A 17,845-nucleotide genomic window follows, 5' to 3' on the forward strand; every position below is an offset into this window, starting at 1 on the left:
ATAAAGGTAAATGTTTTCCTAAAAAGTACTCTTACCCTTGAAACTAAAGGCAGAAACCCCATAGATTTAAATGGTCTTAGGTGGCTATATACAGACAATAGATTTTTATAAGTCATCAAGAGTTTAAAGGTGATCAGTATCATGTTCACTGAGCAAGACATACTGTCGAAGAGAAAAATGAAAATACCTAAAGAGCCTTCCTCCTCCCTTTTCCTCATTTCTGCAAATACCAGAAAAGAAAATGGGGCCTAATAAGGGAAAAAATGTAAAGTTTACTTGCTGTTCTGTCCTGAATGGAAGGTTTCAAAGATCCAGGATAAACAAGAGACAGTCAATAGAGCAAATTAGACATTAGATCTGAAGTCATAAAACCTGAATTCAAGCCACTTACAAATTGTGGCTTTCAGGTAAATTCCTGAGTCTCAGCTCACTGCTCTGTTGTGCTTTTGATGTCAAAGAGAGGTTGGGAGGTTCAAATGAGATAATATGTGAAAAGCACTTTATAGAATTTTAAGACTTGATTGTAAGCTATTTTATTTAAATTGCACCAGGAGGCTTTCACAAACTCCTTCTCCACAAAGTTTCCCATACAATCAACTAATTATAGATTCATCTGATTTTATAAACAAATTTTTAAAATACAAACATATTCAAGGAAGATAATGCTCATTAGTTCGCACAATGCCTAAAATTTAGCTGAAATACCTAGGAACGAGTATTTTCATTACACACATACACACGCGTGTGCATGCATGCTTCCCTTTCCTATAACTTTGACAAATGGGGCACACTATATAAGATAGGGTTTAGGCTTGCACATGGAGCATAGAACACCAAGATGACAGAATGAGGTCAATGAAGTATTTTATAAGGCATGGAAGTAGAAAAGAACAAAGATACTATTTTTTAAAGATTTTGTTAAGGGCCCTGTAACCTCTGAAAAAGCATACTGATGTGGAGATACCTCATGAATTGGAATATTGGTAACACCAGATATTATGCATATATAACACACCTCAGTGTCTTATCACATAATACCATTAATTAACAATAATTTAGTACATAAATGTTTTTCAATATATTACTACAAAGAAGTGGTTTCAGAGATGTACCATAAAGTAAGTAATGAATACAAATTACCTTATGATCATAAGGCAGAGACCATGCCTCATTTGTCTTTGTATTTTCCACAGTGCCTTACAGAGTAGGCACTCATGTTTCTGGAATGAACAACTTTTTGAACATAAATAAAAGACTTAGGGAATAAATTTCTACATAACCTACAAATCTTCTATAAAATAACTACATGTATTGAGCAATTTATCAAGAGATGCAACCTACCGCTAACATTTTCAGTTAAAATAAGGTGAAACACCTGAGCAAAGGCATCGACATCTTTATGCAGCCATATATCAGAAAGACAAGCATCCATTTCTTTTATTAGCCATGGTTCAAGGCAATTCACATCTTTTTCAGTCTAAAATGCAGAAATGTTCAAATTAATCTAATATCTGAAGAAATGGGTGTTAAGAATGTGATAACTATAAAAACCATTATTTCAAAAAATCTTTAGTATCAGCCAAATAAAGACAAACAGTATAACTAAGCAGCTGGGTGACACGGGATGGAATGTTGTACCTAGGAGACAGGAAGAACTTAATTTAAATCCCATCTCAAACACTAACCAATCTATGTGACCCATGACAAGTTAATTTAACTTCTCTCAGCCTAAATTTCCTCATCTATAAAAATGATCAAGATAACAGATTCTATCTTATGAGGTTGTTGAGAATATTAAATGAGACAACATATACACACACACACACACATATATAGCTGAATTTTTATTTATAAAACATAGATATAATTAATATGATGATAATAATGACATGTTCAGCATAAGCTGAACAACAGGCATTCTCTGGACGTGCAAAGAAAACATAATTCCAACTAAGTACTATTAAGCTTGCAATGACATGATCAAAAATTGCTTTGAAATATGTTAACTTATTGAATTTATCTAAAATTTCATTAGTATATATACTTCCTCCAACCACAACACTTCCATGTTTTAGGAGACAGTTTAATGTGTGCTCTGACCAAAAAAAAGTATTGGTTGGCAGCCAAACCAGATGATGATTATGAATTATGAATGAATTTAGCTTGGCTGGCCTTTAGACAATAGTTGGCAATATGTCATACTTAAAGCCTTTCCAACTGGTAGCATTTGCCAGATTTGTATTTTTCAGGCACAATCTTTGTAAATATAGGATCAACTCTATAATACAATAAAGCACCAAAATATAATAAATGTCATAGTTCTGAAATGTCTCAGATCATTTAAATTGGTATATTAGTAACACAATAGCTGCAAAAAAATTTAGAATTTAAAATATTTTCCTTTTTCTAAGAGTTGATATAGTTGCTGAACCCAATTTGGGTTAAGTGATTTGCCCAGGGTCACACAGCTAGGAAGTGTTAAGTGTCTGAGACCATATTTGAATTCAGATCCTCCTGACTTCAGGGTTGGTGCTCTATCCACTGCACCACCTAGCTGCTCCCGATAGACATTTTTAAAAAAGTAAAAATCCTAGCACCATTTAATTGATGAATTGACACTCTAAGTTCATAATGAGGAATGATTAAAGTACAAGTTAGAAAAAAAAAAAGAAGAAGAAGAAAATCCTCAAAGTTCCAAGCTGACTGTAACTAAATCTTACCAGTTGACTGAATACAGCATCACCACCATCATCCAATAGATCATATTCTTCAGTAACATTTGGAACAGTTCTTTGTCTTTGGGATTCCGGTTTGATGCTATTCTCTTGAGCTGAGTACCATTCAGTAAGAGTAGTTTGCTGTTTTTCTTCTAAATTATGAGAAAGATTATTTGTTAGTATAATCTTTAATTTGCTTTCAAAATTTATTTTTTTAAATTGCAGTGCATAAATATAACTGATATTATGCTATAAGAAACAACAAATAAGTTCAGAAAAATAGTTCATAAATGGGTACAAAATGAAGTAAACCAAGAACACACAAACTACGGTACCCTACTAACTACAATAATGTGAACAGAAAAAAAGAATAAAATGAATTCTGACCCAGATTAAAAACTTAGAAGATACACCTCATACCCTTCACTGAAGATGTGAATAAATACTACATACATTGTGTTACATGAGGTTACTTAATTTTGCTGACCTTTTTCTTTTTCCTTTTAAAAATCTGTCACAAGAGAAGAACTCTGGGTAGGAACATACATTTGGAAATGAATGTAATATGAAAAAAAGCATCACTTTTTTAAAAGGAAAACTTTAAAAATGTATCTACTTATAAAATTAAAGAAATAAAATTGCATTAAAAACTATGCCCTAAGATTTTTTTTTTTTTTTTTTTTTTTTTTTTTTTTTTGCTGAGGCAATTGGAATTAAGTGACTTGCCCAGGGTCACACAACCAGGAAATGTTAAGCATCTGAGGTCACATTTGAACTCAGGTCCTCTTGACTTCAGGATTGGTATTTGTCCTAAAATATTAATACCTCTTCTAAAACTCTTGTTATGGATTTAAAATACCAAAATGTACTCATAAAAGGAAAATGAGAAATGTTACAGAAGATGTAGAAAAATTGGGACACTAATGTACTTTTGATGGAATTGTGAACTGGTCGAATAACCATGAAGAACAATTTGGAACTATATCCAAAGGATTACAAAACTGTGTATATCCTTTAATCCAGCAATAACACTGCTAGGTCTGTCTGCCAAAGATGTAAAAGAAAAGAGAAAAGGACCTATTTGTACAAAATCTTTTATAACAGTTTTGGTTTTTTTTGGGGGGGCTGGCAAGGAATTAACTGGATATTGAGGGCATATCTATTAACTAGAGATTAGCTGAAAAAGTTGTGGCACATGATTATGATAGATTATTACTGTGCTATAAGAAATGAATACTTTCAGAAAAAAACAGGGAAAATTTATATGAACTGATACAAAATGAAGTGAGCAGAAGCAAGGGAACATTACACACAGTAACAGCAATATTGTAAAGATCATCAACTGTGAAAAGGTACTCTGATCAAGGCAAGGATCCACGACAATTCCAAAGGACCCATGAAAAATGCTATCCACCACCAGATGAAGATAACCAAGAAAAATGTCAAACTCTAAAAACTGAAGTGAAAATTTATAAAGCAAGCCAAAAATAGATATGAAACTTTGCAAACAGGGCCTACATGAACCTTTCCTTGATTTTGTGGCTTGCCTACAAGTGGCTGTTAAGAGGTTAGAAGGTAAAAAAGAAGCAGCTGGTCTTCTTATCTGGAAATTAGCTAGAGAGAACCCATTGCCAGAAAGCCATGTTCTCCTTAGATAAGGACGAAAGCCTTGAGGAGATGATAAAAAGATGTGAGAATGTTGGCTCTAGTGCCTTTCAAACAGATACCCTCAGAGGAATGCAGGGTGATCACATACAATAAAGACTTGAGCTCACAAGCTCCTGTGTCCGAGTGCTCTGTTGAATAAGAACCATTGCTTGATGTTGCCGGGGAAGATTGATATGTGTGGCCCTGGCAATCAGAAGCCTTGGTGGGAGATTACAAAGATTATAGGTCTTATTAGAATTATCTTGGGATGTTAGAAAGATTATAGGCCTTATTAGAACTATCTTAAAATTGAGGACAAAATATTCATAAGATCATAGGATTTATAAATGAAAGAAATTACAAATAACTGAATTCAAGCTATTCATTTTTATTACAATCAAGACTGGAAATATAGCAGAACTATTTCTAGGATTGTAAATCTTAATAAGAAAGAGACTATGAGAGATTTTGTATTTCATACACCTTCCTGTGGGAATACCCAGGAGCCACCAGACAGTAGTTGATGGAAATCCAATCCAGAATGGATCTCCTCGTGTGAGAGGATGATACAAGGAGACTGAGAGGCAGTTGCTGTTCTCTGACCTCTCTGAGAGGCTGTTGATTGTCTGACCTCTCTCCTCTTCCCTTTGCCTTCAATTTCTCATTCCCAGTCTACAACACCTGTGTTAGCAAAGGTTGCCTTGCAACTCCTTCAGATGTTATGATCCACAGCTGTGGAGGTTCTTGGAGAATTGACCTGTCCCTTAACACCTTCCCTACCCCAGCAAAACTAGTTTCAATTCAAAATAAGTAGTTTCTGGCTCACATTTTTTTTTCCCCGTATATAGTCAATCTTGCCCATTCCTCATGTCACCTAGCAAGTCAGCAGTAATATAGGAGGTCATGGTTTTGGCTTGTTATTACATATGGAGGAAGGGGTTGCTTTTGACTTACATTATTGAGAGCATTTCTGTAACAAAAACAAAAAAAAATATTTCAATTTCTGTTTTTATTTTTATTCTTTGCAAGAAAAAACTCACCTCGCTGTTTTTCCTTTTTGTATTTTAACATTTCCTTGTTAGTGTATCCTGTACTTCTTAAAATGTCCTCCAGAAACATCTCTTTTACTTCAAATGGTCTTCCCTGTACTGAATTTAAAAAAAAAATCTTCTCATTAAGCAAATTAGTTATTTTTTCCAAATTATCTTAACATCAACTTTAAAAAAAAAAACTGAATTTTAAAAGGAAAACTAATGGTTTAAAATCTTTATTTTTTATAAAATTTCTTTACTTTTTTAAAATATACGTATATATTATTTACTTCAACACCTCAATATGATAGAGAAGTAATTCTGGTGTTCTGAAGGCTATGTTAGCAAAATACAAATTGTGGCAGGTCTTGGAAAGACTCTATGACCTTCTTCCTTTTTTTTTTTTTTTTTTTTTTTTTTTTTTCTGAGGCAATTGGGGTTAAGAGCTTGCCCAGGGTCATACAGCTAGGAAATATTTGAGGCCAGGTTTGAACTCAGGTCTTCCTGACTTTAGGACTATTCACTGAGCCATTTAGCTGCCCCTATGACCTTCTTAATAATCTTTCTGAAGAGAAACCTCGATACTTTTCTTAATGGTACACTGGCTGTCAGGCAGTGAATTTTTAAGCCATAATAACCCACTAAAACGAAGAAAAATATAAAATATCCTTTATCTTATAAGATTGCCTTCCATTTCTGCTGTGATAAAGGCAGAGTAATTGAAAAGAGGTAGAGTGCTAACAATTATAGTTTTAGACATTCAGTTAATTATAGATCTCTGAATGTAAGATCTGTTCACTGATAAATATGGGCAAATTCATATGTAGAAACTATCAAAAACATATTAAAATATACCAAATCATTAATATTAAAAATTAAAGTGTCTCTCAAGCTTCTTAATATAAAAGGAAAATGAACAATTATTGGAAAAGCTATAGGTCAGGAATCCAAATGCATTCTTTATGGAATGTGATCCAATAATTACTGAAAGGAATTTGAAAAATGGCTATATGTATTTCATGGAATACAAAAGTCTCTGAAGGAGTAAAGTTTAAGGTCACTCAAAATTCAATTTTAAGACATGTGTCTTACATGAATGACTAGAATTTTGACAACAAAGCAAACTAGAAGCAATGCAAAACAGTGGTGAGGAACTCAAATATAAACAACTGCTACTATACTATATGTATTTTATTTTACTAAACATTTCCCTTTGACTTCTTAATCTGGTTCAGGTTTTACTTGCTGTTATAGGCTACTTGTGATGTGATAAAAAAAGATGTCAAAAATATGTGTGACTGAAAAGAAGGTGGAAAGATAAAAAATAGAGTATAAGTAACAGCAGATTGGCAGCTTATATATTCTACTGGTAATACAGCAGCTCTAAAGCAAAGCCTCCATCCAACATACTGGGTGGCCCTCTTGTAAACCGAAATTGTACACTTTTTTTGTGCTAAATACAATAGAAGTATAGAGAAACATAAAAATCAATGAAATGACAGATTCTGCAACTATTATATTTTTATACTTATTGTATTTCACAACCTTTGATTATTATTTAATCCTGAGAGTAAACAAATTGCAAACAGGACTGCTTAATATTTTTATAAAATGACCAGGAAAAAGACCTAAGAGGAATGCATATAAAAATTGCAGATAGCATAAAAACTGAGATGAGATGGATAAAAATCCAGAAGAAAACTGAAATCAATCAAAATTTTAAAAAAATAAATAGAAATTTAAGTACAATTTTAAAAATTTAAAGAATAACCAAACCAATTAAAATGTCAAAAACAATGAAAATGAAATTACACAAGACTTTTTCTTTTACCTGTGTTCAGGCACTTACCTGAATATTCAAAGAAATTAGGCAAAATTAACCAATGCTAAGAAAATCATAGGATCAAACAAAAGATCTTAAAGATCTAAAAAAAGTCACACATTAACAAGTGTTTTTTTAAAAAAAGGCAAATCAATTACTAATAAACAGTCAACAAACCTTTATTATATACCTATGATGTGCAAATAACAGTCCCTGCTGCCAAGCAGCTTACAATCTAATGTGGGAGATTACTTGAAAACAACAATGTACAAATAAGCTAGAAAAAGAGGAAAAATTAGAAATAAACCAATGGCTTAATGGATTAAAAACACTTCCTAGGAATGAGAACTATACAAAAGTGGATTTTTCTAATTTTTAAATCCCTATTCATCTGTTCATTTATCCATTTATTTATGTTTACTCATTTATTTGTTTGCACAATTCATAAATGAAAGAATTCACATAATTGAAATGATTGTTTAAATCATTTTGGGTTTGGCTACCTTTTTCTTTTTAAATGAAAGAAGAGATTGTTTAAAATTAAAACTTTAAGTATTAGCAACACAAATGGAATTTACATGGATACAGCAAATATTTCAATTATGCAGAAGTAGTAAGCAGAAATAAATCAATCTAATACTCTCTGATTCGTACTATTTACAAAACTGAATTATTCAGAATGATGCTTATGAATCCCTTGGTAAAGTATTATCAAATAAAGGCAAAACAAGATATTTTAATTCACATGAATGTACAAAATTGAATAAAAAATGTTGTATTTGAAGATAAACTCCATCGATATAAGAATCCATCTATCTAAAATAAGCCCTAAATCTCAATTAGAACTTGGGTCATTATTATGCAGCTCCATAAAACTAAATTTATAAGAAATGTTATAAGAAACCTTAACTTTGCCCATTTTATGTTCCAAGTGTCTTAATTTAATAAAATCCAAAAATTACTGACCTTAATTTCAGATACATCTTCTGATGGTATGCCTAGAGCCACCTAGAGAAGTGGTGTGTTCTTCCATAATTGTTTAACTTCAAGGAAAAATCTGCATAATTGCCTTTTGCATATGTTGTAAACGTGCTTCTTGTTCACATATAGATAGGTAAGAATTCTAAGGCTTGTAAGATCCCCACCAATTAAGAGATTCTATAAGTATTTATTATAAAAATTTTATAGAAAATTTAAATAATCCATAACTCTGTAACTAATCAATCAGTGAACTGTTATTAAGTCATCATTATGTGAAGGTAATGTGAGAAATACCTACATGGCTACTGGGCTCAAGAAATTGAGGGACCCAGTGAAACAAAACTACTCCATATGAAACCATTAAAGATTAACTGTATACAAAACCATGTGACACTATCCATAGCTACTTAAAGAATGGGAAACTAATATTTACTGGATAAAAAAGACATAGAGGAGGCAAGATTATAAGCCTTCAAGAAGACTGTGGAATCCAAAACTGAAAGGGTCCAATCCTTTCATATTATAGATGAGGAAGAAAACTGAAGTCCAGGAAGTTTACAGGTCACCGTATCAGGAAGTGGAATCTGAGCCCAGATTCTCTGACTTTCCCTTAATTTATAACAAAAATACTACAAATGTTCATTTGAACAAGGCTGGTGAAAATTTTGATGTACTAAAATTCCTAGTGACAATCAATGTAGCTGAAGTAGCAAGGTAGTCTGAAAGAGTGTCAAGAAGTAGCAAGTCTCAGGTAAATCAATCTACTATAATCTCTCCCACTACCACCTGGGTCACTATCTCTTTACAGATATTTCAAATAAAAAATATTAATGACCCTGAGACCAAAAGCCCAGGGAAAAGCAGTGCCCCTGTTTTCAGTTTAATCATCAACAAGGGAAATAATGCCCTCCAAAAAAATGAATACACCATCCTTGCCACTACTAACACGAAAAGCTGACAAAAGCTATGATGAACAAGCAAACTAAGGATGAGTCCCAAGAAAAAACTCCTGCTCTGCCACTGGTCCAATTTCTAGGGCCTCATTACCAGCAGCCAGGAAATTTACTCTTTGGAGATGTGACCTAGCCAGTGTTTTGGAAGTTTAGCTCTGCCTTCTCAGTAGTCAGTTACTGAAAGCCTAAAAAAGAAAAGTTCTCACTATCAACTTTATTGTTTAAAGTGCTTGGGTTTGGCTACCTTTTTTTTTTTTTTTAATTGAAAGGACAGATTGTTTAAAATTAAAACTTTAGGTATTAGCAACACAAATGGAATTTACATAGATGTAGCAAATATTTCTGTATTTAACCTAAGAGATGGTTTGTTAATTTTTCTCAATGGAGATAATATTAAAGAAGAAGAATTAACATCTGTTTCTCTGATATATCCACTGGGCCTTTCCATATGTCTTGCAGTTCAAATTTCCTATTATGTATTCTTTCCCCTTTTGGAATATAAGCTCCATGAGAGCAGAAACACTTACTTTTCTTTTTGTATCTCCCAAACTTAACAAAGTGCTCTACACAGACTAAGCACTCAATAAATCTTTCCTTCCCATGTTACCACCTTAACTGTAGCCTTGAGTATGTCTTACATGAACTATTCATATAGTCTTTTAACTGCTTCTGTTCTTGACGCCATTCTCTACCCACCCCATATGCAGAAAAATTAACCTGAAGCACATATATACTCAACATCATTTTTTGCAACTCAAAAAAGTTTACCCCATAGCTTCTGTATTAGAAATTGAAACTCTGTATCTGAAAATTTTCCATAATCTTGCCTCAACTAATTTGCTCAGATTCCTCTCTTACAGTTCCCTTTATACTCCACTCCCTAGAGAAATGAGACTACTGTTTTCCAAACCTGTCCTATGCCTCTGTATCTTATATTACTCTTTATTCTTAAAATGTCCTTCCATCTGTACCCCTTCTGGATACATCATTCAAGGTCTAACTCAAAAGTCACTCATATTTCCTTGATCTGATCTTAGTCCTTCCCCTACAGAAAAATAATCAGATCCAGCTATAAACTTTCATAGCATTTTTTTATGACACATCGTTTTGTGCCTTTTAATAGTTCTTATTCATCTATCTCTGACATTACTTTCTACATGGTACAAATATGTTAAGTATATACTGTATTAGTGAATGAAAGCCAAAAAAAAAAAAAAAAAAAAAAGCAATTTTAAAAAATATACTTCAGGTAAAAAAGGATTTAAGAAAAGTAATAGATAATTTTTAGTCAGAAAACAAGGGCCTGGGATTTAGATATACTGAAGGAACATTCAATTACTCTGTCTTCTCATTTTCACTGCATTGGAACCTATTCCTAGTTCATTACTATACTAATTTTATACAACTTTGTATGTGACATAGGGTTAAGGTGGTTTGGAATCTGCAAAAAATAAATAAATTTTACTTCCAAAATTTCAATAAAGAATATTTAATAATGATATCCACAACACTTTCCCCTGAGATATTTTATTTAAAGGTTTGACTATATTTCATATTTACTTACTGTATATCACTGGGCAACTTCCAAAATATCTTATAAAAAGATTCACATCCAATGCAGCACTAGAAAGAATCAGTTTCAAAGTTGGATGTTTCTGTAACAAGTCTCTTAATTTTGTCAGTAAAAAATCACTAAATCTATCCCTTTCATGTACTTCATCCTGAATTAAGAAAAAAGAAAAATAGGTAATTATTAGGATATTACAAGTAACTATATATCTTTTGATGTGCGACTTTTTAAATACAAAAGACAGGCTAAAAACCTTAGCAATTCAGAAACCAGTAAGGAAGGCCACTTTGAATTAGTGAAAACCTAAATTGAATATCTAACAAGTTTATTCTCTATAGGAACTACCTAGCTAACAAATCATTGTAAATTCTTTTTCCTATAAAGAACAAAAAAAGTAAACCTGGTCAACCCATAGTCAACTTAATATAAAATTTGAATTTAATGATGTAAAAATTAATGGTGTGAAATTTTATTTTATAACCCTATTAAAGTTATGAAGACCAATCTACCTATTATTTAAAAGACTATCATTGAGTTGATATCACTCAAGTAGTTCAAAAATTCCTTTAAATCTGAATTCTACCTAAAAGACTATGAGAGAGGACATATAGTTTTTGAAAAATGCACAGGCTCTGAAATCAAAGGATCTGGGTTTAAATTCCAGTTTAAATTCTACTGTGTAATGCTATGCAAAGTTGCCTCAGTAAAATGAAGGAACTAGATAACACAATCTCTGAGGATTCTTTCTGGTATAAATCCACTGACTATTAATTATGAAATAGCTGGTTTCTGGTAGTTTATTTCACTTCAAATGTATGTGATGCTGGAATACAGTAACAATTTTATTTTGTGACAAGCCAAAGAAAACCAGTACTTCAATCTCTGGTAAACAAGTGACAGGGAGGGAATACTTACTGATTACTTATTACATGCCAGGCAAAGGGCTAAAAACTTTACAAATATAATCTCATTTGATTCTCACAATCCTTATCCCCATTTTACAACTGAGTAAACAGAGACAAACAGAAGTTATTCCCCAGAATCACAGCCAGTAGTCAGGATTTGAATTCAGGTCTTCATAACTCTAAACACAGCACTTTATCCTCTATGCCACCAGTGGGCCTTAACAGTTGCCAGTTAGTTTAATAATTTGAATATGATAATAATGAGATAAAAGGTTCAATGACTAAATAACTAAGTTAAGATTTACTCTCTTCCATGGCCAAAAATAATATCCCAAAAGTGTCTAGTCAAAGTACAAGCTTATCAATCAACTGAAACAGATCCACACAAAGTTTCCAATTATCTATATGCCAAATCTAATGATCTATTCTCAGTTCTCATCCTTCTTGACCTGTCTCTGCAACATATATTGCTGACCACCCTCTCTATATTGTCTTCTCCTGATAGTATTCTCTCCTAGTTCTCTATCCAACCACCCACTCTAACTTCTTTGCTAGCTCTTCATCCATATCAACTTTCTTACTAGAGTGATGTGTGGATTCTTAAAAAAAAATCATGGTGAGGAGTAAGGGGAAGCGTGGTTGGCTCAATGGATAGAACACTAGTCCTGGAATCAGGGGGATCTGAATTAAAATCTGTTCTTTACTACCTGTGTGATCCTGAGCAAGTAGCTTAACCATTTGCTTTCTTTTAAAAAGAAAATCACAACTAAACAAAGTGCATGAACCTTTTTGATGGTCATTCCTTAGCATCATTTTCTTATATAAAGGATAAGCAAACTATCAATATTATAATTTTTCATAAGACCTGTTAAGTAAAGTCTTTTAATATTACTAATCACAACAAAACCAATTAGTATTTATTCAGTTTCACAGTTTGCAAAGAACCTTAAAGATATTCCATCGATTCTCACATAGATGAAGAAATTGAGGGTCAGCAATGTTACAACTTTCCCAGAATCACCCAGATAGTATCTGTGGCAAGATTTTAACCCATATCTTCCTGTCTTCTGCAATTTTAATCTTCTTTTAAGTACAAGAAATAAACTAATTTTTTAAACATCAGAAATCATATGTTATAGTTTGAAATAAATACTTATTTCTTTGGAGTCATGGTAGTGTCTTGTCCTACAATTATTTAATAAGTATGTGGATATTCTGGTAATGAAAACATGCTCCATCCACACAGACTAATAACTTCCTCTGTAATTTGAAACTTAGGCATGCTTTTCTTTTTCTTTTCTTTTTTTTTTTTTTTTTTGGTTTTTCTGAGGCTGGGGTTAAATGACTTGCCCAGGGTCACACAGCTAGGAAGTGTTAAGTGTCTGAGACCAGATTTGAACTCGGGTCCTCCTGAATTCAGGGCTGGTGCTCTATCCACTGTGCCACCTAGCTGTCCCCTTATGCATGCTTTTCAAAGTGGCCCTCTACTATTTTATACTGACTTTCTTTTTTAAATATATATAGTCTGTTCTACATTGACAAATAAAAGTCACAATCACAATTATTGAATTTCAGTTATATATATAGGAGGGAACAAAATTCTTACCACAATAACATGTGTCACAGTTGATAGTGTACTATCTCCTGCCATCAATGTGCGAAGTAATACTCCATTAGTGCAAAATGTCAGAAGAGTCTTTGGAGAAACTCTAAGAAAGTAAAGTGTCTTGCAAAGTTACAAATCTATTAAGATTGATTATATTTTAATTACCTATCCCATTGATAACAATGCTATCAGCTCAATGATATGTAGGTATAATTACCATAGCCTTGCGGAAAATATTGTTTATTCGCTAACCCCACAGATATAATATTATCAAAAGTCTCCTTTTGCTAAAATTGTCACACTTGTCTTTTAAATATTCAAGTGTCCTTCAAAGTTTTTCCTTGGAAAAAATGCCCTCTTCAATAAAGCTGTTTTCTTGAGTCATAACAAATGCCTTATCTGCAAAGAACATGGAAAAGCTAAAAAACCAGCTAGTCAAATTAAGGTAAACAATAGGCAAGATGAAGCTCACATCAGAAACCCAAATCCTATGAAAGATTTCCTCCAAAACAGCAATGTCAATTTGGAAACTAAAAAAGAAATATTTTTATTCCCTATTCTCTAACTCTTTCATTGCCAAATCTTCAAAGGCAATTATTATTTTAAAGACTCAAACAGGTATGATTAGCAACTTTAAATAAAAATTTACTTTGAGTAAATTAATGGTGGAAAATGCAGTTTTACCAAACTAGAAAAAAAACTAAAAAAACATATTTTAGGAAAATTTATATTACCTGCTTTCTAATCGTATCTGATAGCCAATTGTCTGGCCAATCTTTTCTCTTCTTTCTGCTGCCACTCTTTCAGCCACAGCAATAGCTGCTAAACGTCTTGGTTGAGTACAAAATATGCGACAGGGAATTCCATTTTTGAAGCAATCATCTAAAAGGAACTGAGGAATCTGAAAGAAATGTTTCAGTTGCCATTGTAATTCTTCAAACTCCAATCTACAAAATAGGTAGAGTTGATTACTCATGTATTCATTATGAAAATTTACTGTAACTGTTTAAATTCCAGGGCACAATTATCTATAAATAACATTGCAAATACCTACAAATAATAATATCGCAAATACAATTGATTTCTTCTCCACTTTCCCAGGGTTTTATCTTAATTATACCAACAAGTCAAACTTGGAGTTCCAAATTTAAATTTAAGTACTTTAGCATAATTAGTAAATTAGCATGGAAAAAGGTAAAAAGGTTTAAAATGCAAGTGGGGAAATCTCATAATATGAGTTGTTAAAAGAAAACATATAATAAAGAATATTTAGATTTATCATGTATTAATCAAGGTGTTTGAAATATATGCATTATATTCCACTAACAATGAATATTATTATAATAGAAATGAAAAGCATTTGAAATGAATTGCCTATTTCAAACAGCATCTGATGATAAAACAAAATATTCTAACATAACACCAAAACCAGAACAATTCTTTAAGAGTTGTTTCTAATAAATTTCAACTGGTATTGCTAGCTTATAAAAGGACTTTGCATAATAGGAAATTTAAATTGTGTAGTCTGATTCTTTTTGAGGAATGTTGAGGAAAACTGATAAAACTTATCAATAAATAAGAATGTTCCCATTGATTTCATTATATCTAAAAAGTGAACAAAAATAATAAGGGGCAATATGTCATTCTATCTGTTGAGTAAATATAAAATGACATATCCATAGGAAAATTCAGAAAATTAAGGAATTGTCTTTAGAAAAGTGTAAGAAAAATACAGAATTTTTTTTTAACATGGATGCAACATAAAGCTAATAAGGAAAGGTGAGGATTATAAACACATTGATGTTCTACTACTATAACACTATACTACATCATAAATAAAATTGTCTTAATGAGACCCTTTTGGTAGTTCACTAACTATATTATCTAAAACAAATTCTAAGTTTCAATTGCCTCATACTGAATTTTATACTATATTGTTTCTTTCTACATCATAGTTTACCAAATCCCAACCTTGGATTTTTCCACCACCTTCTTACTTGTATTCATGAGCTGCTGAATATATTTAACCCTGAATCCACATTCCAGCAAGTTGATCCTTTTACTTCACCTCACTGATTTTTCATCCCATTCCTCTGTTCTTCTCTTTTCAAATTTCACATATTTCCCTTTCTTTTTTACCCTTTTAGCTGACAACACTCTGCTAAGAGACTATTTATCATAAACTCCTTCTCCTCTTCTTGTCATCTCACAATCTGTTGGTATCAGCTTTTTTTTTTTTCTTTATTCTAGCTTCTGATAATGAAACAGTGCTCCTCTCTACCCAAGCCAACATATACTCTCTCATCCTATCCTGTCTTATAAAAAGATTAAGAACAGATTGCCCCTTACTTACTGTCTTCAATCTCTCTTATTAATTCTTTGCTTGCTGAATACAGACATATTTTTAAAATAACTTGTCCTATTATCACTTTAGAGTTTTAACCTTAACCCTCATTTTCTTAAGAAAAGCCCTAAAAAACAAAACAAAACCAAACCCAAACAACTCTCTTTCCTCTCACTCCTAATCCCTGGCGAATCTTGCTTCCCACCTTTTGGCTCAAGTGAAACTGCTCTCTCCAAACCTATCGATCATAGATCTGTTATCAAATCTGATGGTCTCTTCTCAAATCTTCAGTTTCCTTCATCTTCCTGTTATGTTTGATCTGGTTAATCACCTCTGGTTCTCCTACCTGACTAATGTTCACTCTTTTTGCTGCCTATACATATCCTGCTCTCTAACTGTGGGTACTGTATCCCACAGCTTATATTCTCTTCTTTTCTTTCTACATTCTTTTGATGATTTTATCAGCTCCCAATGTGTTTAATTATCATCTCCATGCAGATTATTTTCATATCTTTAAATCCAACCATATCTTTTTCCCCCCAAGCTTTATTTTTACAACACCAACTATCTATCTATATGTTTCAAACAGAATATCCCAGAGACAATCTCAACATGTTCAAAATAATTATCTTTAATAATTACTCTATTACCTTTTCTCACAAATGCACTCTCTCTTCCAAACTTCTATTTCTGTCCAGGACATCACCATTCTTTCAATCTCCCAAGTTCACAATTTTGAAATTATCCTCAACTCCTTATTCTGCCCTCATTCCATATATTCAATCATTTGTCAATTCTTGTTATTTCTAGCTCCACAATATTGCACATCCATTCTTTTTATACTACTCAAAAGGGCTATCACAGCTTAATCGAGGCTTTTTATCACCTCTCATTTGGGACACCCTTAATGCATATTATGATATCCTTGTCTCAAATCTCTCCCCACTCCAAATTCATCCTTTATTCAGCTACCAACATGATTTTCCTTAAGCATATGTCTGATTTCCACTGACAATCCACTACATTCCTCTGTTTGGCTTTTAAGACCCTTCACAACTTGGCCCTTGCCTATCCTTTCAATTTCATTATACATTATTTCCCTTCCCACACTCTGTTCTAACCCAGCTGGCCTTCTTCCTATTCCTCACACCTGATATTCCATCTCTCATATGTGCCTTTACATAGGCGCAGGATATTCCAAGAATATTCTCTCTCCTCACAGATAACTTCATATAATCCCTTACTTCTTTCAAGACTTACTTCAGTTATTACCTTCTATATAGTCTTTCCTGATCTTCCCAGTGCTAATACCCTCAACCTTCCTCCTTCCTAAACTATCTTGCATTTATTTTGTACATAATTATACATACATGTCTTCTATTGAATTCAAACTTCTTGAGGATCTGAAGCTTTGGTTGTTGTTTTTTTCTATTTTTGTTTTTTCTATGCCTATCATTTGGTACATTGAAAGCATCTAATGAATGTCTGCTGATTAAGTGACATAGTATTACTGTGAAGATTTAGTGTACTAACCACATGGTTTCATTTCCTCTGTGATCTTTCTTGTCTTGCTATTAAAGTTCTTTCCTTTATCCAAATTCATTGAGCTTTTATTCCCTGACATTTCCTCTTAACTATTTTCAAAACATGTTAAGCTTCTCTTATTGTATTTCTAAAAATAAATACAATGTCTTCAATATGGTAAGCCCTTAATAGTTGTTAAATTTTATTTTCTGTTACAACTAAAATGTTCTTATGTCTTCCTAAAAAGTTCTATCTAATCAGATGCAAATTTTGTCTAAATCATATTTAGATCCTTGTCATGGCTAAAATGAGGCTTAAAATTTAAAAATACAATCAAATATTTTTCTTCACTTGATTTAAAAACAAACAAACCTGTGTAGTCTTTCCTGACCCAGTTTCTCCAACAATCAAAACGACCTTATTATCTTTAATTATTTTGACAATTTCTTCTTGTTTCTCAAACACTGGTAAAGACTGTCTAAAAGAATCAAATTCTGATTCTCCCCTTTTCACTGGAATCTGAGGTATACCATTGTTCAGTCGTCCACTTGTCTTACTCATTTCTCGGTTTTCTTTAAAAAATGGAAAACACAATAAGGAATTAACAATCAATAGTGAATAAGGTTATATGCTAACATATGTACATTAATTTTATTTTCATTTTCATTGATAAAGACAGATGTTCAGGTAGCTAAACAAAGCATGAAAAGAAAGACAAAAAATGAAACAAGTAACAAAAAGAATG

General features: G+C 32.3%; 1 protein-coding gene across 2 annotated transcripts in view; it reads right to left on the reverse strand.

The window, feature by feature from the left end:
* The window catches only part of YTHDC2 (YTH N6-methyladenosine RNA binding protein C2), a 76,824-nt gene that overhangs the window by 47,142 nt on the left and 11,837 nt on the right, over positions 1–17,845 (reverse strand). For both annotated transcript variants that reach the window (XM_074281998.1, XM_074281997.1), the window contains exons 4-10: positions 17,473–17,672; positions 13,967–14,133; positions 13,233–13,335; positions 10,716–10,872; positions 5,405–5,512; positions 2,721–2,869; positions 1,342–1,477 (exon numbers count right to left, since the gene is read on the reverse strand). In XM_074281998.1, the coding sequence (XP_074138099.1) occupies positions 1,342–1,477; positions 2,721–2,869; positions 5,405–5,512; positions 10,716–10,872; positions 13,233–13,335; positions 13,967–14,133; positions 17,473–17,672 (1,020 nt within the window). The remainder of the gene's footprint in view (positions 1–1,341; positions 1,478–2,720; positions 2,870–5,404; positions 5,513–10,715; positions 10,873–13,232; positions 13,336–13,966; positions 14,134–17,472; positions 17,673–17,845) is intronic.

The sequence above is a fragment of the Sminthopsis crassicaudata genome, chromosome 1, assembly GCF_048593235.1.
Source record: "Sminthopsis crassicaudata isolate SCR6 chromosome 1, ASM4859323v1, whole genome shotgun sequence".
Lineage (NCBI taxonomy): Eukaryota > Metazoa > Chordata > Mammalia > Dasyuromorphia > Dasyuridae > Sminthopsis > Sminthopsis crassicaudata.